The sequence below is a fragment of the Neophocaena asiaeorientalis genome, unplaced genomic scaffold (genome assembly GCF_003031525.2).
Source record: "Neophocaena asiaeorientalis asiaeorientalis breed wild unplaced genomic scaffold, Neophocaena_asiaeorientalis_V1.1 scaffold15, whole genome shotgun sequence".
In the NCBI taxonomy this organism is placed as follows: Eukaryota; Metazoa; Chordata; class Mammalia; order Artiodactyla; family Phocoenidae; genus Neophocaena; species Neophocaena asiaeorientalis.
This window is the reverse complement of record NW_020185328.1, coordinates 10,643,089-10,670,057: the sequence shown is the minus strand read 5'-3', so window position 1 is coordinate 10,670,057 and position 26,969 is coordinate 10,643,089. Positions and strand designations below refer to the sequence as shown.

General features: G+C 42.9%; 1 protein-coding gene across 2 annotated transcripts in view; it reads right to left on the bottom strand.

Annotated features, from left to right (window-relative positions):
• Positions 1-26,969, bottom strand: part of GIPC2 (GIPC PDZ domain containing family member 2) — an 87,144-nt gene that overhangs the window by 16,336 nt on the left and 43,839 nt on the right. The window contains exons 4-6 of one of the 2 annotated variants that reach the window (XM_024734669.1): positions 11,283-11,389; positions 5,873-5,954; positions 3,287-3,594 (exon numbers count right to left, since the gene is read on the bottom strand). In XM_024734669.1, the coding sequence (XP_024590437.1) occupies positions 3,428-3,594; positions 5,873-5,954; positions 11,283-11,389 (356 nt within the window). In that variant the 3' untranslated portion in view covers positions 3,287-3,427. Of the gene's footprint in view, positions 1-3,286; positions 3,595-5,872; positions 5,955-11,282; positions 11,390-26,969 lie in introns of those variants that run through there. The other variant, XM_024734670.1, reaches the window with a different exon arrangement.

The window sequence follows — 26,969 nt, the reverse complement described above, 5'->3', positions numbered from 1 at the left end:
TTTAATCCGCTGCTCCTGATGCTGCACAGAGAAATTTCCCTTTCTCTTCTTTGTTCGCACAGCTCCTGGGGTTCAGCTTTGGTTTTGGCCCCACCTCTGCGTGTAGGTCGCCCTCAGGCTTCTGTTTCCACCCATACAGGAGGGGGTTAAAGAAGCGGCTGATTAGGGGTCTCTGGTTCACTCAGGCCAGGGGGACGGAGGGGTACAGTAGTTATAATTGGAATGCAGGGCAAGCCTGTGGCAGCAGAGGCCACCATGATGTTGCAACAGCCTGAGGTGCACTGTGTGTTCATCCAGGGAAGTTGTCCCTGGATCACGGGACCCTGGCAGTGGTGGGCTGCACAGGATCCTGAGGCGGTGTGGATAGTGACCTGTATTTGCACACAGGCTTCTTGGTGGCGGCAGCAGCAGCCTTAGCGTTTCATGCCCGTCTCTGGGGTCCGCGCTGATAGCCACAGCTCGCGCGCATCTCTGGAGCTTGTTTAGGCAGTTCTCTGCCTTCTGTGGGCAGACAGGGAAGGAATTCCCCTTCTCCTCGCACACCCTGAAACAATGGTCTCTTGCCTCTTAGGCAGGTCCAGACTTTTTCCCAGACTCCCTTCCTGCTACCTATGGTGCACTAGCCCCCTTCAGCCTGTGTTCACACAGTCAACCCCAGTCCTCTCTCTGGGATCTGACCTCCAGAGCCCAAGCCTCAGCTCCCAGCCCTCACCTGCCCCAGTGTGTAAGCAGACAAGCCTCTCGGGCTAGTGAGTGCTGGTCAGCACTGATCCTCTGTGCAGGAATCTCTCTGCTTTGCCCTCCACACCCCTGTTGCTGTGCTCTCCTCTGTGGCTCCGAATCTTCCCCCCCACCCACCGCCCCCCCATCTCCACCAGTGAAGGGTCTTCCTAGTGTGTGGAAACCTTTCCTCCTTCACATCTCCCTTCCAGAGTTGCAGGTCCCATCCTTATTCTTTTGCCTCTGTTTTTTCTTTTTTCTTTTGCCCTACCCAGGTACGTGGGGAGCTTCTTGCCTTTTGGGAAGTCTGAAATCTTCTGCCAGCATTCAGTAAGTGCTCTTGAGGAGTTGTTCCACATGTAGATGTATTTTTGATGTATTTTGGGGGAGGAAGATGATCTCCAAGTGTTACTCCTCTGCCATCTTGAAGGTCCCCCCCCCACCTCTGGATCTCTTTATAAATTAGAAATCCTAAAATTCTGAAGTTGCTGGGATGATCTCCAAACTCCTAAGTTGGCATCATCAGAAAATAGTGTAGTTCCATATACAATTTACACAATGGCCTTAAATATTCATGAAGAACCTTATATGACACAACTTTCCTTTAAGTTAGGTCAATCCCATCTAGGGTCTTACAGGACTCAAAACCTTCCAGAAACCATTTTACCCATTGGGTAACTTTCCAAGGAAAGCCACGTTGGCTGGCATTGGTTTGGTTGTGAAATAGTTCACAACTCTACAACCAAATGAAGCACTATCCCTTTCAGGGTTACTTCTACATAAACCCATTTGAATTGTTTTCCATTTTCAAATGGTAAATACATCCCAATCCTTTTTTGAGGATAGTGTTTTGAGTTTTAGTCATTTTATTGCCATATTACTTTTTAAGTTTTCTAACAAAAACATATTAACTCGAATATAACATGATATCAATGTAATTTGCATTAAGACAACATTTCTGAAAGCTAAGAAATGCTTGGAATACAAACAAGTAAATATATTCATTTGTCTGTTGAATCAGTGTCATATTTGTGAGTCATATTTCATGCTAATCAGATCTGAATAATGAGAGAAATTCCTAATTCAACAATGGTTCACATTCTCAAAATAATTACTTTCCTTAAACTTTACCTCCCTAGGTGACTAATCACGTTGCTAATCATGTATAATAATAATGATTTTTATGCCATTGGAGGAATTTGATTAATTAACTTTATAAAGGGATTACTAGTTAATTTACAAGGAATGTTTAGTGCTCAATTTGTCAGAGTGAAAGAAAATTGATCTTTAAAGAACTTTATTGGGCTTCCCTGGTGTCGCAGTGGTTAAGAATCTGCCTGCCAATGCAGGGCACACGGGTTCGAGCCCTGGTCCAGGAAGATCCCACATGCCGTGAAGCAACTAAGTCCATGTGCCACAACTACTGAGTCTGCGCTCTAGAGCCCACGAGCCACAACTACTGAAGCCTGCACGCCTAGAGCCTGTGCCCAGCAACGAGAGAAGCCATCACAATGAGAAGCCTGTGCACCGCAATGAAGAGTAACCCCCCCACTCGCCACAACTAGAAAAAACCTGCGCGCAGCAACAAAGACCCAATACAGCCAAAAATTTAATTAAATAAATCTATAAAAGAAGAACTCTCTTAATTCATTTATAATTACTTGTACCATTGCCCAGCACTCTTCCCTGTATATCTGTATATTTTAATAACAAAAGATTTATTATTAAATATGATTTATTTAATTATGCCCTATTTATACTTAAGTAGCTATAAGACCTATGCCCAAAATTAAGTTCTAAAGTTAAGCACTGCTTTAAGTTCTCACCTTTGAAAAGTATGATTCTCCTCAGGCTCAAGATCCAGCAACTGATACCCTAGTTCCTGAATCTTATAATATTTATACAGTATACAATTTTAAAACTTCTCAATTGAATAGAGATATTTCATATTACTTTCCTAACAAACACTACCTGAGTTTAAGAGCACTACCATCTCTAAATCCCCTTTACTCTCATTTGCAGGTTCATTTGCATAACTGCCACAGGCCCACATCATTTATGCAAATCTCTTTATTTTTCCAAATACAAACAGGTTGTGAGAAACATTTTAAAACACTTGCTTTCTGTAGGATCATCTCAGCTTTAACTTTGTGTCGTGTGTAGCAAGGATCTATTATATGCAAATTTTATATTTCTCTTAAAGGAGCTAGAAAAGAGTATCACTTTTTTCAATTACAGACATCATCTGCACAGCCAACATAAAAATTTTATTTTTAAAGTTCAGATAGGCTAGAAAAAAATAAGAATAAACTCTGTAAGGAAAAAGGAAAATGAGTAGAAGTAGAAAAGGAAGAATGAGTTTTAAATACTTCTAGCTAATGTAAAGTAAAATACTTTCCCTGGTAGCAAGTAAATAAAATAGTCCCAGTCTTTGACTTTAAAAAATTTATTAAGTACCTGATACAAATTCACCCACGCCCACACACACAGATGCATGCAGGCACACACCCCACCACTAGCATTCTCATTCACTCTTTCCCCATCCAGCATCCACCTGCCCTTCTTAAGGGAACATTTATCATTTGCTTCTACACTGGAGGGACCAGGCCCTGCACAATCTCAGCCCTTGTATTTCAGAGTCACTCTCTGTTGCATAGGTAGAGCATTTGACCCAGACCTAACCACCTCCCTGGCCTCTGTGACTAATTCACTTGAGACAGAGACGATCCTGAGCATTTTGTTTGAATGACTTGGAAAAGGCCCTCCCTCTCTCCCACTGTGCTTGCCACCAAGAAGATGTAGAGGGTGGAGCCATGGCTGTCATTTGGGCTCTACGACGGAGGGCCTGAAGCTGCCAGGGGATACCACGGGGATCTGAAATGAAGACAGAATTGAGAGAAGAGAAACCACATCCTGATGACAGCGTGAGAATTCCAGTTCTAACCATTTTTGAAGCCAAGATCTACCTCTGGAATTTCAGCTATAAGAACCAGAACATTTCCCTGGCTTAACGTTCCCTTAAGCCAGTTGGAATTAGATTTGTTGAGTTTTGTTTTGTTTCATTTGTTATCTGCAATTGATAGAGTCTTAACTGAGAGATCAAGATACTGACATCCTAATGATGACATAAGAAATACACAGAGGGCTTCCCTGGTGGCACAGTGGTTAAGAATCCGCCTGCTAATGCAGGGGACATGGGTTCGAGCCCTGGTCCGGGAAGATCCCACATGCTGTGGAGCAACTAAGCCCATGCGCCACAACTACTGAGCCTGTGCTCTAGAGCCCGTGAGCCACAACTACTGAAGCCTGCATGCCTAGAGCCCATGCTCCACAACAAGAGAAGCCACCACAATGAGACACCTGCACACTGCAAGGAAGAGTAGCCCTGCTCACTGCAACTAGAGAAAGCCCGTATGCAGCCACGAAGACCCATCGCTGCCAAAAAATAAATAAATAAAATTTTTAAAAAATAAAATAAAGAAATACACAGAAATTCAAATGCCCTTGTTCGTCACATGCCAAGTGTGTCTGCTTTCTTCATATTTGATCCATTGTTCACAAGGTTTCAGTAATCTTATTAAATGGGGCACAACTTTAATACTGTAACAAATACACAATTTGTCCATTAAATCTGATGTATTAAATACTTTCCATATGTATCATCTACAAATTTTTCCACATATATTCTAATATATGTATATATTATGAAATCATCACCACAGTAAGTCTAGTTAACATCTATCATCATATATATTTTTTAAATCCATAAAACTGCTTATGTAGGAAATATTATTTATAGGTTAAAAACTGAAGTTTAAAACAGCCTCTACAACTCAATACCAAGGAAACAAACAACCCAATCAAAAAATGGGCAGAAAACCTAAATAGGCATTTCTCCAAAGAAGACATACAGATGGTCAACAGGCACATGAAGAGATGCTCAACATCACTAATTATTAGAGAAATGCAAATCAAAATTACAATGAGTTATCACCTCACATCAGTCAGAATGGCCATCATCAAAAAGTCTACAAATAATAGGGGACTTCCCTGGTAGTCCAGTGGTTAAGACTCTGTGCTCCCAATGCAAGGGGCATGGTTTCAATCCCTGGTCGGAAAACTAAGATTCCGCATGCTGCACAGCACAGCCAAAAAAAAAGTCTACAAATAATAAGTGCTGGAGAGGGTGTGGAGAAAAAGGAACACTCCTACATTGTTGGTGGGAATGTAAATTGGTGCAGCCACTTGGAAAACAGTATGGAGGTTCCTTAAAAAACTAAATATAGAGCTACCATATGATCCTGCAATCCCACTACTGGGCATACACTGGAAAAGCTGAACACTCTAATTCAAAAAGATACATGCACACCAATGTTCATAGCAGCACTATGTACAATAGCCAAGACACGGAAGCAATGTAAGTGTCCATTGGCAGATGAATGGATAAAGAAGATGTGATAGATATATTACTACTCAGCCATAAAAAAAGAATGAAATATTGCCATTTGCAACAACATGGGTGGAAGTAAGATAAAGAAAAATATGATATCACTTATATGTAGAATCTAAAAAATAATACAAATGAACTAATTTACAGAACAGAAACAGACTCACAGACATGGAAAACAAACTTACAGTTACCAAAGGGAAAAAGGGGGGGGAGGGATAAAGTAGGAGTTTGGGATTAATAGATACACACTACTATACATAAAATAGATAAACAACAAGGATTTACTATATAGCACAGGGAACTATATTTAATATCTTATAATAACCTATAATGGAAAAGAATCTGAAAAAATATATATATATAACTGAATCACTTTGCTGTACACCTGAAACTAACACAATATTGTAAATCAACTATACTTCAATTTTAAAAAATAGATAAAATGAACATTTTCCCGTAAAAAAAAAAAACCCTGAAGTTTAGGAAAGTTGACTTGGCTTTGAGGCCTCATAACTAATAAGGGGTAAGGGCCAGGTGTTCTTTTCATTTTTATTTATCTTTATTTTCATTATGCTTTTCATCACTACACAGATACTGTTTATCTTGAAAAATATAAGTGACAATAAATGCAAGCAAGACACAAATAAGCATTAAGTTCCAACAAATTAAGACATAAGAATTTCTAAAATAGTATGATCTTACCTAAATCGATATCTCGAATTCCCATGTACAATTCAAGAAGATCATCAACCTTTCCAATCGCCTTTGTTTTGGTTTCAGAGGGCTTTATCAAAGAAAAGAGAAATAAAATCATATTTTTATGTATAATCTCTTAAATGTCAAGCCATACATAGGGGGAAATCTGATGTGGAGCCAGTTCCTGGTTGTGTACTTCAGCTAATTTGAATGGAAATATATCTAGAATGTGCACTGCAACTCAATACAAATGAATATAGTAAATATTTTTGGTGTTTGTGTTAAGTATTATAGATTCAAAGAAGAAAAGCAAGAACAGTCTCCAAGCAGCTAGCAGTCTAGAAGGGAGACAGATGTGAAAAGAAATAGCTATTTAACAATAATAAGGACAATTTCTAAAGGATGTCAAAGGCAAAGAGGCATCACAGGGGAAGTAAATTTAAATCTCTAAGTGTCCAGGAAGACTTCAGAAAGGTGACTTAAGAACTGTGTTTTCAAAATGAACTGGCGTCAGATAAGCAGAAGCAGGCACCGAAAGTAGAAGGCAATATATACACAAAGTCTATGTGAGGTTGCAGAGTCTGATAAAAGCGTACAGTGGGTTAAAGGACTGCAAGAAGTCCCATGTGATGGGAATCATAGCGCCAGATATGACTAGATCTTAAGGAGTCCTGTATGCCTTGAATAGGGCTTTGGTCTTTATCATGCAGGCCATATGCATTAACAGCTCACCCCAAGAGTAAAACACTCTGAACACATACCCCTATTATTTATTTTTTATTAATTTTATTGAACAGAAGTCCCCCCCTCATCTGTGGTCTTGCTTTCCTCAGTTTCAGTTACCTCAGTCAACTGAGGTCCAAAAATATTATATGGAAAATTCCAGAAATAAACAGTTCACAAGTTTTACATTGTGTACCACTCTGAGTAGTATGATAAAATCTCACACCTCCTGCTCCATCCCAGAATTCCCAACCACAGACATCACCTGCTCCTGAGATCCAACCTTCACCATCATCACGGCTAGGTGATCCAGGATCACCCAAGCAGATGATCCTCCTTCTGACTTAGAGTCAGAAGGTCAGTGGTAGCCTAACACTATGTCACAATGCCTATGTCATTTACCTCACTCCATCCCATCACACTGGCATTTTATCATGTCACATCATCACAAGAAGGGCGAGTACAGTAAAATAAGACATTTGGAGAGATCACGTCCACACAACTTTTATTATAGTGTATTTTATAATAGTTCTATTTTACTATTAGTTATTATCATCTTTTACTGTGCCCAACTTATAAGTTAAACTTTATCATAGGTATGTATGTATAGGAAAAAACATAGTATATATAAGTTTCAGTACTATACACAGTTTCACACATCCACTGGGGGTTTTGGAAAGTGTCCACTGTGGATAAGAGGGGACTACTGTATGCAATTTTTATCAATTACACACATGTGTTACCACATTAATGTATTGAGTATGTTATAAAAATAGAAATTTTATAAGATGGTGAAATAATATTTTTAAATAATTGTTTTATGTATTAATGGTACCAAAATATTTTTGTTCTTCCTATAAGTTTCTATGAAAAACATGATTGGACATATTTTATTATTCTTTTAAAATCTTGGTTTAATATTTGGTGAAGTCTGGTTCTGTTTAGTTTATTTCAATACTTGGTTTTAAATGGCTTCATAGCTGAAATAAAATTTGCCCAAAGATGTTAAACACTCAACTACGGGTACAAATGTTGAATTCAAGACTACACTGCAGGGCTTCCCTGGTGGTGCAGTGGTTGAGAGTCCACCTGCTGATGCAGGGGACACGGGTTCGTGCACCGGTCCAGGAAGATCTCACAAGCCGCAGAGCGGCTGGGCCCGTGAGCCGTGGCCGCTGGGCCTGCGCGTCCGGAGCCTGTGCTCCGCGACGGGAGGGCTCCAGTTGTGGGAGGCCCAGCGTACCACAAAAAAAAAACAATGGCCACCAAGATCTTACTATCCTAAATAGCTCTTGACCTCATCACCTTCCATTCACGTTCTGATTGCCTGTGTTCAGTCCTGACTTTTTTTAATTGAGATATAATTGACATATAACATTATCTTAGTTTCAGGTATACAACATAAAGATTTGATATGCGTATATACTGTAAAATCATCACCACAATAAGTCTAGTTAACATCCATAACCACACATAGTTATTTTTTTCCTTGTGATGAGAACTTTTAAGATCTAGTCTCTTAGCAACTTTCAAATATATAATAGAGTATTATAAACTATAGTCACCATGCTGTGCAGTCTATCCTCAGGACTTGTTTATAAGTGGAAGTTTGTACCTTGACCCTCTTCACCCATTTCACCCACCCACCCCCAACCCACTACCTTTGGCAACAACCAATCTGCTCCATTTCTGTATGAGGTGGGGGCTTGGGGGGGGGGGAGGTGAGAGGAGTATATAACTGAGGTCATCCAATATTTGTCTTTCTCTGTCTGACTTATTTCACTTAGCTTAATACCCTCACGGTCCATCCATGTTGTTACAAATGGCAGGATTTTCTTCTTTTTCATGTCTGAATAATACTCCCCTTGTCTTTTCTTATTTGCAGAAGTCTCCTAATTGTTCTCCCTGCCTGAAATCTTCAGGCTCGGGACTTCCCTGGTGGCACAGTGGTTAAGAATCCGCCTGCTAATGCAGGGGACACGGGTTCAAGCCCTGGTCCGGGAAGATCTCACATGTCGCAGAGCAACTAAGCCCGTGCGCCACAACTACTGAGCCTGAGCCCTAGAGCCCACGCACCACAACTACTGTAGCCCGTGCACCTAGAGCCTGTGCTGCACAGCAAGAGAAGCCACCTCAGGGAGAAGCCTGCGCACCGCAATGAAAAGTAGCCCCTGCTCGCCGCAACTAGAGAAAGCCCGCACACAGCAATGAAGACCCAATGCAGCCAAAAATAAAATTAAAATTAAAAAGAAAAATCTTCACACTCTCAAATCCACCCTGCTCAATATCCCATCCCCCAGAACCAAGGGGTTTTTCTAAAACACAAAACTGATTTGCTGTTCCCCTTGCAATTTTTAAATAGCACCCCCCGCTCCATTATCCACAGGTCCTTCATGCCCTGACCCAGGCCTCTACCTCCAGCCTCATCACCCCCCACCAGGTACTTGCAGCACACTCCAGTCCCATGGACATTTCCATTTCATGCCTAGAACACTCTTCTCCCCATCTTTGACCAACTCAACCATTTCTTCTGGAGGGAACTCTCCCTGATTTCCCTTTCCCAATCCCTGACTGCAGCTGATCAGCCAGCCCCTCCTTTATGACATTAACCTTGCCCTTCTGATTTGTAATAGCTTCTTTTCCTGCCTCTCTCCTTTTAAAGGAAAAACAACGTCTTTATCCATCTTTGTATCACCAGCACCTGGATTGTACCTGTCTCAACAAACACATAGTGAATAAATCGTGAGGTATGCAGGTGGAGTATAGTTCCGTTTTCAGAAATTGTGCTAGATAATGAGGGGCTGATTTGCTTCAAATCTGTAAATCCTTTGGTGTTTGAAATTAAATGGTAGGTCATTTGTATCAAATTTAATATTAGCACCAAACTAGTTTTTTTTTCCCCTTTATTACGAGCTATTTTAATTGCCCTATTTAATGAAGCAGGCTATGCAAATAGGAAGGGAGTTTTAGATGTTTTTCTTGGAATGAATCTTTCCCACCTCCTCAGGCAGATCTGCAGTTATTCTTTTTCATTCCAGCACCTTCTATATAGCAGCTGCTCATAAAGAAACAGATATGTATTACCCATTTTAACTGTTAGAAGAGGGCGCTCCTCCTGCAGTGACATGGAGTTTTTCCTGCCGACCCCACTTCCTTTGCAAACAGTTTGAAGGCCTGTCCTTTTCTCCTCCACTTTAAAGCACACTTGGCATCCCCTAGCTCCTTCCCACTGTCCTTCCATCCTCTTACAGATTCCTTTCTTCCACTGAGGTTTGTTCATTTGTTCAACAATAAACATTTACTGGACTTCAGCATTATGTCTGGCAGTGTGCTGGGCATTGGAAAAGCAAAGACTCAGAACAACCAGATGTCACTGCCCTGGGTTTTTTCACAAATCTTGTCATATCTCACTTTCAAAATGTTTTCAGCTCTCCCAGGCCTCTCCATTGTCACTTGCCTCCAGATCAATCTTTTCATTCACCCAGGACCAAGGCACTCGACTCGGAGTCTTCCTCTGGATTCTCCAAAACAGACAACATCCTGGGTGACTCAAACATTCAAGAGGACAACCCTGGCCTCGTGGTTCCTTGAGGGTCTGCTCCGACAAACCACACCCGTGACTGACCCTGACATCGTCCCCCAAAAGCTCTGGATCCTATGAAAACAGCCTCCTAACCATTCATCTGTCTCACTCTCTTGCTCTTCAAACAGCTGGGAGCCCTAAGACGGTAGGTGCACACAGACATGCCTTCCCCCTGACCCAGCCCCCCCACCCCACGCCAAGGAGCTCCGGAGCCTCAGAGGTCTGTCTGACCTCCCCAAAGGAGGGCTTCATCACCGCTGTCTTCCTGCTGTGAGCGGACCTGCCACTTGTCACTTTGAATCATTACCACTGTCACCCTCTTCTTCCACCTTCCTTCCCTCCATGTGTCTCTTCTCCTCGTGTTTTTCACTCAAATACTGACCTTTACATAGACACAGTCAATCAGCAAAACCCTTCCTCCAGTCAATCGTAAGTGAATCACTCACTAATTCATTAAATTCAAAGATCTGAGCTCCTCTGAAGTGTCAGGCACTGTTCTAGGTGCTGGGGATACAGCTGTGAACAGGACATGTGAGAACAAGACATGGGACTGAGAGGAGACAAGGATGTAAGTCCCACTGGGTTCAGTGCCTTAAAAAAAATGAAGGGCAAGGAAGATTGGGCAGGGGGCAGGGTGGCGGGACCTGCTATTATAGCAGCTGCTCAGAGGTTAAACAGGGTAGGATGTGGACAGAAACTCAAGGCGGCAAGGGAGTGAGCAGTGCTCGTAAATGGGCAGCGCATCCAGCTAGAGGTAACAGCTCATACAAAGGTCCTGAGGCAGGGATGTATCTGGAGTGCTTGTGGACAGAGAGGAGACTCAAGTAGCTGAAGCAGAGGGAGCCAGAAGGAGAGGGGTGGAGATGAGAGCAGAGAAGAGACGCAGAGTCAGATCGTGTTGGTCACTCTGAGGAATTTAGCTTTTACTCCGAGTGACGTGGGAAGCCACTGGAGGGTTTTGAACAGATTGTTCCATCTCATTTGAGTTTCTAAAGGATAACTCTGGCTGCTGAGTAAGCAGAGGGAAAGAGGGCCTTTATTTCCAGCTCTGACAAACACGAGTGTCTATCCATTTCCAAGACATATAGGGATTAAATGAACATAACATACCACTTCTTCCACAGTGGCAGGACCTTTTGATCTCAGGCGAAGTGTCTCCCTTCCAGTACCAATCCTTCCTGTTGATGACTTTCCAGCTTTTGACCTAGGCTCCATGTCTATAAACATACAATGGATGGGGAAACATACATATGTTAAGAATTCCAACCAGTTGCTATAAAAGCTAATGAGTTTCCATCACAAATTTCTGTACAGTTATTGAAGAGATTTGATAAAAGCTATGCCTTCTGATAAAATTTCCCAAAACAAAATAAATTCACCTGTCATCCATTATTCTCATATGAGAGTCTCTATGAGGTCTGCCTACAACAAGGAAAGGGAATACGTGAAATGTGCTGATCGGAAAGACTGGAAGTTATAAGGAACAAAAAATAAAAGTTGGTTTTATTGTAAGAATAAAGAGGTATATGTGGCAGGAAAGCAGAGGTAGGTGTGTAGCTGGACTTCATTAAGGTCACAAAGAAGGGAAGGAGTCATGTCTTGATAGAAGACAGAGATGGAGGCACTATTATTGGAGGACCTACCTTCTGCTGGATGCTTTCAATACAAAATCCCATTTAATTCTTGGGCCAACCTATGAGGCAAGTTAGAGCCGTCATTTTACAGAAAAGGAAACTGAACTCAGTAAGGATCAGAGCTGGTATTCAAATCCAGGCCTTGTGACCCCAAAGTCTCAACAACACTTCACCACCACACCTCTTGGAAGCACAAGGGATAAATTCAGAGGTAACGGACCTCAAGAGGCTGGGAACAGGTTCCAAGGAAGGAGTTCCCCTCGCAAGGCAGACGACAACAGAGAGTAAGAGTCCACGAGAAGCCACTCCTTCCCTATGCTGGTTTTCTACGTGTGTGTTTTGGTTTGGTTTTGGTTTTCCAGCATACCAAGAGTCACCCCCACTCCCAGACAGTAACATAAATGAGTGGAAGGGTAGGGTGGGAACTGAGGATAACTCCCAGGACGTACCCTATCCAGGCCACTCCAGTAACTGACTGCTCTGTGAGAAGGTAGGCCCTGCACAGCCAGATCTTCTACTGGTTTGCAGAGAAGATGAACACTCAGTTTTGTGTCAACCTCCTGATTTTTAACTTTTGGCAACTAAATCAAACTTTTAAAAACGACATAATGTGCTCCGCAACAAGAGAAGCCACCACAATGAGAAGACTGCGTGCCGCAACGAAGAGTAGCCCCTGCTCGCCGCAACTAGAGAAAGCCCGGGCACAGCGAGGATGACCAAACACAGCCAAAATAAATTAATAATAAATTAAAGATAAAAATAACGTAATGGCAAAAATAAAAAATTTGTGGATCAGATTCTAATCATAGGCCACCGATTTATAACTTCTGCAGGTATCCCGAGTCCCCTTGACTGAGGACTCTGGCAGCAGTCTGGGGCACGGATGGAGGTGGATGTGAGGAGACGCAGCACCAAGCCTGGGCGATAACTGAGCTCCAACGCAGAGTCACAGGGCAGGCCGCAGTGTACGAGCAGGTGGTGAGGTCCACACAAAGCTCTCAAAACATGGACATCAAGCGGCCTGCACAAACACATCCTTCCTTAGAATCTAGGATAATTCCCATCTTCAGCAAGTCCTGTTTCACTATTGGGGATCTATTCCAAGGTGACTAAGGATTTTACATGTTAATTTTAACCTGCATTTGAGGACAGAGCCACCAAAACATAAAACACATAAGTCTTCCTCTGAGAGTGAAATCATTCAAAATAATCATGCAATAAATAGGGTAGTTCCCCTAAGCCAAAACCTCTAAATGGTGGCTGACAGTGCTCATGTTGACCACGCTGACCAGAGAGATGCTCAGGAGACCAGAGCTGTGTCAGCACATCTGCAGCATTTGCCTTGCCAGTCACACTGTGTCCCGTCCGAGGGAAGAACAGATTAACAGGAGATGCTCACTCAGCACAGGGTTTCCAAAAGAATGCCCAACGAAAAAGATGAGGCCAGTCTGTCACCAGCACTGTCCAGGATCCTATACTACCCAGTTTGGGGTCATGTACAGACCTACAGTGGTCAAGACAGCCTCACCTTAATGATGCTAACCTCCAAGATAAACTACCTTACACCCGCACTCCCCCTATCACACACTCTACCCACCGCGATTTCACCAAGCAACCTGCTCTGTATAATTTGTCTTCCAATATAAATTTTCTACAGGGTGGCAAATGAAGTACTCAGCTAACACACGTCTTTGGTTTACAACTACATATACATTTCTAACTGTAAAGTAATACACTGGCATTCTGACTTAACAACGAGTCTTTTGTAAGTTTGGTAAGCAAGACATAACCCTGGAAAATTGCACAAGTTCTGGATACACTGAAGAAATTAAAGGTTCCTGGGATGTACGAAGCTGAGGACCCAGACTCTGGAACGTGGGAACTTCACGGAGGGAATGTCATCCAGGCTTGAGAAGTCGGCCAGCCACCCTAGATGATGTCTCTGCTTACCTGGCTCTTACCTGCAATAGCAGTAGCTAAAAATGAAAATGAAATGTAGAACAGAAGTTTTTTTACTTGGTTTTTTTTTTTAATTTTTAATTCATTTATATTTTTAATTCATTCATTAATTTATTTTTGGCTGCGTTGGGTCTTCGTTGCTGCGCACAGGCTTTCTCTAGTTGCAGTGCGCAGGCTTCTCATTGTGGTGGCTTCTCTTGTTGTGGAGCACGGGCTCTAGGCACGCGGGCTTCAGTAGTTGTGGCGCGTGGGCTTCAGTAGTTGTGGTGTGTGGGCTCTAAAGCGCAGGCTCAGTAGTTGTGGCGCAGGGGCTTAGTTGCTCCGCGGCATGTGGGATCTTCCTGGACCAGGGCTCGAACCCATGTCCCCTGCATTGGCAGGCGGAGTCTTAACCACTGCGCCACCAGGGAAGCCCCTAGGCTTTATTTTTTTAAGCAGTTTTAAGTTCATAACAAATGAGAAGACAGAGCTCTCCCATACACCTCTTGCCTCCACATATGCATCACCTCCCCCATGATCAATACCCCTCACCACAGGGCTACATTCGTTATAATCAATGAACCTACATGGACACATCATATCACCTAAAGTTCATAGTTATGTTAGGGTTCACTCCTGGTGTTGTACATTCTGTGGGTTTGGAAGAATGAATAATGACATGTATCCACCATCAGAGCATCATTCAGAATAGTTTCATTGCCCTAAAAATCCTCTGTGCTCTGCTTGTGCACCCCAGATTTTTTTTTTTAGTCATTACATGTTTGTCATCTTCTCCTTGAAAGTGTTATCTCAAAACCAACCACTTGGTGGCACCAAAACAAAAGTTAAAATTTCACTTCTGGCTTAGACCAGCCTCCAGAAAGGCAGTCCTTGTGGCTAAAGAAATAGAAGCCACGTTTCTCCACAATCCTGATTAAGGGAAGTAAATCAACCGGTTTATACATGAAAACAGGCAGGATGGCCCTGTTCAGCCTCAGAGGGAAAAAAATGTTTTGCTTTTTTAATGTTTGCAAAGGTTGCTAGTCTGGCCTACTTTTAGGGTGCTGGCCGGTCTAAGCTTGTCGAACCAACCAGGCCAAGCCCTAGATCAGTCACTTCACTTCTCATGAACAGGTTTTCATGAGGCCTCTCTTGGGGCTGAATGATGAGAGGGATGCAGTTCACACAGGAGATGCTGGTAATCGGCCTGCAGCTCGAAGGATTCACTAGACTCAGGGCTCCCCTCCTGTGTCACTTAGGGCACAGGACACTCAGAGCTCAGGGGTACACAGCTGCTCCCACAGCTGAGTGGGATGTCACCAAGAAGCAGTCGCCTTAGTTCCAAACCCTTTTGTGGCAACTGTATCTGTTACTCTAATTACATAATTGAATTTAAAACTACGTGAGCTGATGAAATAAGTGTGAAACACGGAGTTATTATTGCTAGGAAAACTAGGTTAACTGCTTTGGAAAGAGTCCATAAGGGCGAGTTGCAAAAAAAAAAAAAAAATGGTGTGGGCAAAATGATGCTAGGAGATTAGGAAAAATATCTTTAACCATCCAGCATTTCACATATCTGGCTTTTAGATATCAAACAGAAACCATAGATGTGCGTTCAGGTTCTGATTACTAAAGCAAGACTTCATAGAACTCCAATTTGTGTCCTCTACTCAAAGAGCTTTTTACATCTAAAGAGTTGTAAAAGAACGTATATTTATATGTTTTAAAATAAAATGTTTATATCCACTTGTGTCATTCTTTATGATACCATTTTAACTGGCATTTTCAATAAACAGACCAACCCCCAGCCCCTGCTACAACGTGAAGGTCAGGGGAGAGATGGGGAAATGGAGAAGACAGCAAGATGTCTGTCTCTAGTCCCACCCTGAGCCCCAGGGGAAGAAGAGCACTGACAGCGGCCAAGGCCCTATCTTCAGGTGGAACACATGCAAATGGTTTAGATCCCCAATGGACACAGGGTGACAGTGAGAAGGGTAGGCATTCTCCTGCTTCTGCGCAGAACAAGATCTTGTTCTGGTCCCACAAGGGCCTGCGTTGGCCTGGAGTACAGTTCATAGCAGGGGCAGAGCCATGATTTCCATGAGAGGGGGGCACATATGGACACCTCTGTGCCCAGCAAGAGATAGACTTCAGAATCAGAGAACTTGAGTTAAAACCCAGCTTCACCATTTACAAATTGTGAGAACTTAAGGAATAAGTTCTTATCTGTACAAGAACACTACTGAAACCAAGTGAGGCCCTGTGGGACTCCCAAGCACAGAGGCTCTTTTGTCCCGTTTCTTGTGGGCAAGGCTCCAGCCTCTATGACCTTCCCTGAGTTCCAAAGGGCAGATTCCAACAGTTGTTAATCAAGGGAGAAACATCCATGAAACCACCTGAGGCCAGATTAAAGGGACCAGAGAAGCTCATCAAGATTAGCCGACCACCTGAGCTGAGATTAAGGGCGTGCAGGCCCTGCTCAACCCTAATCTTGTCACAGACCCTCACCTTTGAACCACTGTTATAAAACCCTCATCAAATCCTCCCGGGTTGGGACACATCGTTTTTCAAGGCAGAAGCCCAGTGTGTCTCCCTTTGCCTGGCAAAGTAATAAAGCTATCCTTTTCTACTTCACCCAGAACTCTGTCTCCAAGATTTGATTCGGCACCTGTGTACAGAGAGGCCGATCTCTCGGTAACACTACCTATATAGGATGTTGTCTTAAGCATTCAAATGGCTGCCGTATGAAAGGTGCTTTGCCCCGTGGTCTGGCTCATACACAGAAAGCTGCTACTGCTGTTGGATTTGCTTCTGCTGACACGGTCCACACTGGACAGCCAGCCATCTGCTCATCCCATGCTCTCCCCAACAAAACCATTTGCACTGGTTTTCCCAGGATGAGAAACATGCAGAAGTCTCTCTTCGAATGTTCAGAAAACTGTCACTTCAAATACAAAGGTCTCCTTTTTATTCTATCTTCTATAGAACTGTGATTTTTTTCCCCCTTCCATTTACAGGGGAGTAGAAACAACAGATGACCCATTACCCTACTCAGATTGGCCAAAGTGGCTGAGTTTAAGCCCAGCTCCTTGGGGGTGGGGGGGGGGCGGGGGCACTCAGCAGTGGGGGCCCTCCAGTGTCCATCTCATTGGACCTCTGACCCCCATTCAAAACGTCCTGTTAGAGTTACATGACACCGTGTGGGCAAGAGGGCAGACACATCAACACTCCAACCTGGAAACTTAGAGTCCCCTCCCCTAACTACCCATGTAGGTAAACTAAGCTACTTCACCAAATTCACTACTCCATTTCTATAATTTCCACCTCTGGAGTTAGATAGCATCAAAAATGGTGGCCAAGGCTTCCCTGGTGGCGCAGTGGTTGAGAGTCCGCCTGCCGATGCAGGGGACACGGGTTCGTGCCCCGGTCCGGGAAGATCCCACATGCCGCGGAGCGGCTGGGGCCGTGAGCCATGGCCGCTGAGCCTGCGCGTCTGGAGCCTGTGCTCCGCAACGGGAGGGGCCACAACAGTGAGAGGCCCGCGTAAAAAAAAAAATGGTGGCCATATGGCAACTCAGGCAGGACTTTGCAGGATGTGTATACCAATGACTTTCAGCACTGCAGGCCCAGAAATGCTTTCTTCCAGTGTTTCCAGAACTGACCTGAGTCTTAGGGATTGACTCACACTAACCAAATTCACAAGAACAGATGTCACACATCAATGTATTAATCATAGGGAGGGATGGTATCAAAGGTCCAAGTGGGCTCCCATGCTTCATTCTCATGAACCCAAAACCTCCTGGGGAAAATGTCCAAGCAGAAACCCAGCCATGAAGGCCTAAGACAGCAAGGCTACGTGGGAAAAGGGGAAGGGATCATGCTCCAGACCATGAGTTCCAAGACTCCAAAAGCAAGGAGTGGAGAGTTGATGTTTTAGAGTCCCTCCCAACTGGGTGACTCTCAGTTGACCACGCCTCTACCCCTCTTGGGAATAATTCACTTGAAACTTTCTTCCCATTGGGTACCTGAGAAGTTTAGTGTGCATGGATGATACCAGAGAAAAGGACTTGGGCACAAAGGATAATTCTCACAGCTCAAGGCTGCAAACAGGTAGTTCGGTGACATATGGTCCACAGACATGTTTGTGAAGTGTGCAACGTTTTCAGATTTTTTAAATTAGTTGCCAACTTTTAAAAGTTGGGTGATTTCTCATCAAAATTCAAATTTTAAGTTTCTCTTGGAGGCTGACACATGCCTACAAAACAATAATAATTAGGGTCGACAACTTTACTTTGGGGTTTGCAGCTCTCTGCCGTCATTTTCAGACAATCTCTCAAGGTATAGAATTTCTCACTACATATGGCTATAAAGCGTTATATGCTGTTTCATACACTAGTGTTATTCTTAGACTGCAGTCTTATTTCAAAGGAATAAATATACACACATACATCTACACTATAATTCATCTAGGGGCAAAAACATAGATCATCTGGGAAAATTAAAGGTAACTTTTTTAACTGATCATTTAATATGTCCCAGGTACTAGAAATTCTTGATAAGTTCTTTTATTTAATCTTCACAACACTATTACAAGGTAGGTATTACTCTAATTTTACAACTAAACTTACAGTTGAGGCTTGGAGAAGTAAGATGATTTCATCAAGGTCATAGACAACGGGTAAGTGGTAGAGCTGGGCTACCCCAGAGCCACTGCCTGATTTTATATTCTATTAAAGATTATGAGTTGCCATTGGTAACAGACATTAGTTGGCTGTCTTCTCAGTACCCAGTGGTCATGAGGATCACTGTGGTTCAGGGGAAGCTGATTGCTCCCAGCTTCAGGGATGGGACACACAAATGGGCCAAGCTAACTTATCCCCTTCATCACAGTGATTGTTTCAGAGGTAGACATGGGAACAAAGGTAAGTCAGAAAAAAATCTAAGGACTTTTGCTAGAAATTCTGAGGCAAGGACACTCTCTTTTTCTGTTCTATGTAAATAAGGAAGCACATGGTCCCAGCCATTGCTGATCACCATCTTGGGATACGTTAAGGATATATGGATGATGAAGCTGATGCCTCAGGCAGAAGAGCAGAAAGGAAGGGCAAGAAACGGGGTCCTGATCACATTGTACGGGCCCTACAATAGAGCTTTGCTAATGCCGACATCACTCACGGACGGTTGATTTATAAGCTTCCCTTTTCTGCATTAGCCAGGGTAATAAGATTTTCCACTGTTTCCAAGTGAAAGATACCTCACAGATACAGAATTGTGTCTAAGCAATGAAGCAACCCTTCTAAAGAGACCTTCCAATGCTTGGACATACATAAATGACACTGTCCATAAACAGCTGGTGTGCTCACTTCCCTACCTCGACCCCCAACACTCCCTCCCTCCCTCCCTCCCTCTCTCCCCCCACCCCTCTCTCAGAGAAGCTGACAGAATCGGACGGTTGATTTATAAGCTTCCCTTTTCTGCATTAGCCAGGGTAATAAGATTTTCCACTGTTTCCAAGTGAAAGATACCTCACAGATACAGAATTGTGTCTAAGCAATGAAGCAACCCTTCTAAAGAGACCTTCCAATGCTTGGACATACATAAATGACACTGTCCATAAACAGCTGGTGTGCTCACTTCCCTACCTCGACCCCCAACACTCCCTCCCTCCCTCCCTCCCTCTCTCCCCCCACCCCTCTCTCAGAGTAGCTGACATAAAACCTAGCTTTGCCCCAGAATTTCAAACTTTATTCATTCCCTTTTTCTATGTCTCCTTCCTCTCTCCAACATTCTTCAGACTTCTTCAGAATAGCTATGCTGTTTTTTTTGTTTTGATCGAGCTGGTAGGGTGCTGGGGCGGATACGAAGGAAAAGGAGATAAGTGGATGCCACATACACAAGGTGGCTATCGGATCAAAAGGGCTGGCAACACATGACCCAATCCACCCAAAAAAAAAGGCTACACAAAGTTGCTCTTAACTGTTCCTTTAATGAGACTGAACAGTGTAAGACAAGTGTCAGAAGGGAAATAACTATGCCCAAAATCATCTTGTTCTCTAGGTAAGAGTGTCATTTGAGAAAAACTCAACCCTATTTTCATAACTCCCTGAAATCACAGGCAAAAGTTAACGTGCATCTCTGGGATAATTTTACTCCAGAGGGGACTGTGTCACCAAAAATACTACAAACCTCGGGACTCTAACACGAGGAAGTTAAAAGGATGGCTAAAGTATTTTTATCCTTTTATACTTATTTTATTCCATAGTATGATTTTATGGGAATTCAAAAATCAAGAATTGTTCACTTTTATTCGTGGTTTATTACACATATTTTTCCTCCACCTTTTAAAAAGTTTAGTAGTTACAAAAACAATCCTGCCAGGCTTCCCTGGTGGCACAGTGGTTAAGAATCCGCCTGCCAATGCAGGAGACAAGGGTTCGAGCCCTGCTCAGGGAAGATCCCACATGCCGCGGAGCAACTAAGCCCGTGCGCCACACCTCCTCAGCCTGCGCTCTAGAGCCCGTGAGCCACAACTACTGAAGCCCGCGCGCCTAGAGTCCATGCTCCACAACAAGAGAAGCCACCCAATGAGAAGCCCGAGCACCGCAACAAAGAGTAGCCGACGCTCTCCGCAGCTAGGGAAAGCCCGCGCGCAGCAACAAAGACCCAAGGCAGCCAAAAATAAACATAAATAAATAAATTAAATTAAATGTCTAGTTCATATTAAAAAAAAACACAGGGGGCTTCCCTGGTGGCGCAGTGGTTGGGAGTCCTCCTGCCGATGAGGGGGACGCGGGTTCGTGACCCGGTCCGGGAGGATCCCGCGTGCCGCAGAGCGGCTGGGCCCGTGAGCCATGGCCGCTGGGCCTGCGCGTCCGGAGCCTGTGCTCCGCAACAGGAGAGGCCGCAACAGTGAGAGGCCCGCGTAACGCAAAAAAAAACCAAAAAACAAAAAACACAATCCTGTCCATTTAAAAAGTTGATACAATGTAATCTACCACATTTCTAACATGGAACCATTTAAGATAATGTTAAAGAAAGCTGTTTAAAATAAGTATGATCATACAGTTAAAAATTATAAAGCTACTAAAAGTGGAATGATTCCATTTCTCTACTTCCTAGACTAGGAATGCTAGACTTTTTTTTAAATAATTGTTTTCTGGTTATAAAAGTTAATATTTTGTATTTAAAAGGTGAGAAACACAAGAAACCTAAAGAAACAAGTCATTCATAAACACACCACCAGAGATAACTGTTAACATTTCAATATACATATACTGCAAGTCACTTCTTCTACATGTAAAGATAGTTTTTTACAAAAAACGGGATATTACTGTACATTGTTTTGTAATCTGTCTTTTCACTTAATATATCAAGCATTTTCCCATACACAAAGGGAACTGTTTATCTGCTTACATTTTTCTGAAGGCATACTCTGACAGTTTTGAGTATAATTTGTCAGATCCATTGTCTTACAATTACATGACACTTCCCATTATACAATGGGAAGAATGTGTATTATTAGAAATGTGTATTATTAGAAAAAGAGCAATTAGACCAATAAGTTATATTATTTTCACACTGTTCTACCATATTAAGGAAGCCACTTCCATGTTAGCACCAGTTTTGACCCCTTCATCCTACATGGCTATTTTGATTATCAAGCTTACAGACAGCTGAGAACTATTATCTACCTTCCACTCATGGTTGTTATTAATTCCAAAGGCTCCTTAAACATTGTAGTTCTAAGAGAAATCAATCACTGTTTAGGGTAAGTGACACGGGAAATACAGATTACAGAGCTTTCAGTATTATAGATCATAATAATTTTACCTTTCTTAGATTGAAAACATGAGCATTTAATAAGTTTTCCCTTAGAGAGAGTTTATAGCTAGAGTAGAAAAGAGTGAATATTTAGCCTAGGTCTTTATCCAGCTGAGTCTTTACACTGAAAACACATTTATCGGTTACACCCAGCATTCATCTAACACATCTGCCACACCCCACAAAAGAGAACTTGGCTCTTCATTTATCTTCTTCCATAGTATTTTTGTGGTAAATGCCAAACCAATGTCTAGCTAGATATAAGAAAGGCAGAACAAACTCTATGACATGAAAAGATGATTAAGTGGCATGTTCTAGCCCCGAAAGTTGTCACTGTGAGTGCTTTAAACCTTTGCCAAAAAAATACATGAGAGTGCCACTGTCACATAAAATGCAATACATCTAAAATTAAACTTCTCTCCCTTTCTCCCAAACCATTACTACATCCAATGGCCCCATTTCCAATGATCACTTTTATCACAGGCTCCAACGATAGAAACCTGGGGTTACATTTGCTTCTTCCAAACCTTCTCTCTCCCTCTTTTAGCTAAAGTGCGTCAACCCATCTCTAACCTCTAGTTGTGCCTCTGCAGTATTACTCAGGCTTTCTTCTTTCATGCGAATTCCCACTGCTGCCTCCAATCCCAGCCCTTATTATTTCCTCCTGGACTACTGCAGCAGCTTCTGACGTGGTTTCTCCTCCAATCAAATACAGCCAACATTCCTCCTCTGGGCTTAACTCCCAAAGTCTATTTCATCATTTCATTCTTCAGTTCTAATATCTCCATGATTCCCTATTATCCTCTCCGACAAGCTCAGGTTCCCCACCTAGTTTTCAGAGGTCTTCTTAACATGGCCTGGAGCTGTTTTTGCAGCCTGATTTGCTGCAGTCCCTCCAAGACTCTTTTCCACAGGAAACCCTCCTTCCTTGTCTGTACTTCCCCTGCCATCCTGCAAGGCCAAGTTCAAGTGCAATCTTCTTCAGGAATCTTTCTCACCTACTCATATCTTTCCCCTCTTTAAACACCCACTTAAATGTCTGTAGTGGATTTAAATTTTTGCTCCACAGTTCTGGAGAAAAGAAATGTCAGGTTGAATCTGACTGGGAGCCCCTCACCCCACAGGTTTGGTGAGAAACTGAGTCTTGGTTTTTGCTTTGGGAGTCTCCCCTTCTTGGGATCCAGAGGGCTGATATGGTGCTCAGTCCAACATAGATCCTACTCTGAAGCTTGACCTCCAAGTCAGTGTGTCCAAGCCCAGGGCACAGGGGCTCTTTCACCTCAGATGGCAAGGTCACAGCTCTCACAGCCCTGATATCCCTTTGCAACTCTATCAGGAGGCCTATCACTTCTCATGGGGAGTTACGTGGGAATGGGACACTGGTCCTTGATACTGGTGGGACATGCTATATAAGCCATCTGTCCCATGGCTTATCACTTTGGGAAAATTCCTTCGCAATCTTACCACTGCTCCCAGCCTCCCTCCCTCTCAGCTTCAGGACCCTTCTCCGTCATGGACAAATCAGCTCTCAGCTGAACTGCCCTTCGTTTAAATCTGCATTACAGCACATATCATATGGTTTGCATTATAGTCTAAGAGGCAGTAACACATACTGTTAAGCGCAGAAGCCTCAGGAGCAAACAGGAATGGAGTACTATGACCTCAGGGAGGTATTCAACTGCCCAAAGCCTCAGTTTACTTATCTAGAAAACCTTCATAGGAATGACACAAGGATTGCATCAGGCCAGAATAGAAGTCCTAGTAGCAACGACTTACATTTATGCAGCACTGTGTGCAAGCACTACTCCAAGTGCTTTACCTACATTAACACATTCAATCCCCACAACACTTTATGGATAAGTAAACAGGCATAGAAGGGAGGGAGTAAGTAGTCCAAGATCACATAGGAAGTAAGCAGCAGAGGTAGGAATTCAACCCAAGCAGTGTGGCCCAGAATCTATGCCTTTAACCGTTATACCATATTGCTTCTAATAAGCAATTGCTTTAAATGGTAGCTATTACGGCTATTGATAAACTACCTGATTCTTTTTTTGGGGGTGGGCGGGGGTTCGCGGGCCTCTCACTGTTGTGGCCTCTCCCGTTGCGGAGCACAGGCTCCGGATGCACAGGCTCAGTGGCTAGGCCGTGGGATCTTCCCGGACCGGGGCACGAACCCTTGTCCCCTGCATGGGCAGGTGAACTCTCAACCACTACGCCACCAGAGAAGCCCAAACTACCTGATTCTTAATATATCTGCCTCCTTATGTAAATTGCAAGCTCCTTGAGGACAGTAAACACGCTGACTCATCCATAACAGCTGTTAGGGGCTGGCTCTGGAGGCTCACTGCAGGGGTTAGAAGCCTACCTCCCACGGTCACTAGCTAACTCTAAAATCTTGGACAGATTGCTTAACTTTTTAGAATGGCTGTAAGTATTAAATTATTTCCGACTTAGAAAGTACTTAGAAAAGTGAACGGCAGCTGTGACAATGACATACTGATATAGTTCATTATTTGATATGAGATGTGATTTACCATCTGTCTTTACAGGATCCAGAAGAGTGCCAGAGTTCTCAACAAATATTTGCTAATCACCAACTCACCCACATTGTTTCTCTTGCTTCATGTGGGGTTCATCCTGTTTCTAAAATTACTCCTTAAAGAAAGGGCTACACCTTCAAGATAGTATCAGTAGTAATAATAGCAGCTAACTTCCACCATAGACTTATATGCACCAGGGACTGTTCTGATTGTTTTTGTGTTTAATCATTTAATCCTCACAACGGCCCAATGTGGTCGATATTATTATCTTTACTTTTTGTGTGAGGAAACCAAAGCACAGAAAGGTTAATTCACCCAATGTCACATTAACACACAGCCCATATGTGGCAGAGTCTACATACTTAACACTTTGTTGTCCCTTTTGTAACTTTTTTCATATTCCACAGGATATTTAGTAGAATTCAGTATATATAAAAGTACCGGACTTCCCTGGTGGCACAGTGGTTAAGAATCCACCTGCCAATGCAGGGGACACGGGTTCGAACCCTGGTCTGCGAAGATCCCACATGCCACGGAGCAACTAAGCCCGTGCGCCACAGCTATTGAGCCTGTGCTCTAAGCCTGTGCGCCACAACTACTGAAGCCCAAGAGCCTAGAGCCCGTGCTCCACAACAAGGGAAGCCACCGCAATGAGAAGCTCGCGCACCGCAACAAAGAGTAGCCCCCGCTCGCCGCAACTAGAGAAAGCCCAGGCACAGTAACGAAGACCCAACGCAGCCAAAAATAATTAATTAAGAAACAAAAAAAATGTACCAAACACACTGTTGCTTGAAAAATGTTCACTCGAAATAGCATGAATAGTAGAGAGTATTTTTTAAATGTTTGAAGTGTCTATCTAAGAAGTCATAATACTTAAAAGCCAAAGTTTCTCTTAATAGCAAATAGACTTAGTCTTTGAAAATGAGCACATCAGTTAAGCTGAATCACGAAGATGAGGTACAAGTTTTCCAGCTGTGAATGACTCAAGGGAATCGGACGTACTTCACATACTGAACATCCTATTCTGATGGGCACATAGCACAGAAATGAGGTCTCTAAAAGAAGACATAGCCCAGAGATCTGTAACAAAATCTAACCCCAAAACAAAGACTATCGATGCTTTAGGAGGCCAACATTCTTTCAACTCTCTTTCTGTTTTCAAAACACTTTACTGATACATTTCATACCTCCTTCCACAAACCTCTTTCCATAAAGTGGAACAATTACAAATTAAAGAAATTCTCCAGGATAAGTTAAGTAGAGACTCATCTAAATAAAATTGAATCAAGGCCTCATAACATTTAATAATTAAAAGGCCTCGTAAGAAAACAAACCAGTTGAACTAGTCTGATCCTTCAGCCAGTTAAATGGAAGAATGAATTTTCACAGCCCTGGGAAAATCTAGGTTTACAGGGCAAACTCTGAAGGGTTGAGCTCATTGTGGAGACATGTTCCTTTTCACTGGCTAAAGAGAAAAGGAAGTGAGCCATGCCCTAAAAAAATTACCACTAGAGACATTCCAGCCGATACTTGATAAGAACTGGGAAGGCTGCCATCAACTCATGGCTAGAAGATGGAAAATTTGGATTGGAATGCAGCTGACCAGGAGAAACCATGTTAGGTATGAATAAGATTTCCCATTAAATTACAAGTTTTCAACAAGGGGGTCATTTAAACCAGACGCTTTCAAATGTTTTTGTTTTCTGTGTTTTTTTTTGCTGTGACAGTGAGAAATATATATAATACATTATATCACGACATATATTATATATCTGAGACACCCATATGCATACACGGAAACATTGAAACTGAAACAATGCTTACCCTTACTAGGCACAAAGCACTATGAAATTTTCAGTTCTATTCTACTTTGTGCTCCGAACACACTAGTTGACACCTACTGGCTGAAAAACAGCTATTTAAACCAGCAGAGGAGATTCTGAGGGTATGTTTTATAATAGCGCTTATTCCTCCCTCAGAGTCCCATAGCCAACTTAGGAAAGCTGCGATGGCACGTCTGCTCTTGGGACAAGTGACTTGTTCCTTGAGTGCTTGGGTAAAGGCCACCCAGAAGCTGGCTCTTCCAAGTCCAGCCATTCCTCACTGTGTGGACTCCTCTTTCTATCCCTTGAATGCTGGGGTTCCCCCAGGGCTCTGTTTTTGGCCTTTTTCTCTTATTACTCTGAGTAACTTGATCTACTTCCATGGCTTCAAGTTACTCAGAAATCCCATTCCCTAGGCCCCAATTCTAAATGCCCATCTACATCTACCGTATTTCCAACTGAACTGTCCCACAGATCTCAAACTTAAGGCCCAAAATTGTACTGTAAGTACAATCTCTCTTCCCTGTCTCCTCACCCAAATCTTTCTTTTCCAGTTTTCCTCCTCTCAAGGAATAGCACCACACACAATCCACAAATCTGTGGATCATCATTTGCAACTTCTTTTCCTATACCTCAACATCCAATGCGTTACCAATTTTACCTTCTTAATATTCAGTGGTATGCAGGTAAATGTTTAACAGTCACCTTTCCAGGTTTAAAAAAAAAAAGCCCTGACTTGCAGCACTTCTCTATTTCTGTGACGCAAATACCACACCAGAGCCAATTTCAAGCAACCGACTTGATGCCACTGAACATGGAATTGAAAAGAGATGGGCACTAATGGCTCCAGCCCACCACCATCTAATCCTCAGAACCATTTCTTATCTCCGTGCCTACTGGCACTGTCTCCGGATTTCATCTTGCTTCTCCTCAACACAATAGAGTCTTTATTGACTTCCTGACCTTTTACTCATACCCTACCTCTCTGACATGGTCTCCAAAATACCTCTCTAAAATCCAGGTCTCATTATGCTTCTCCCC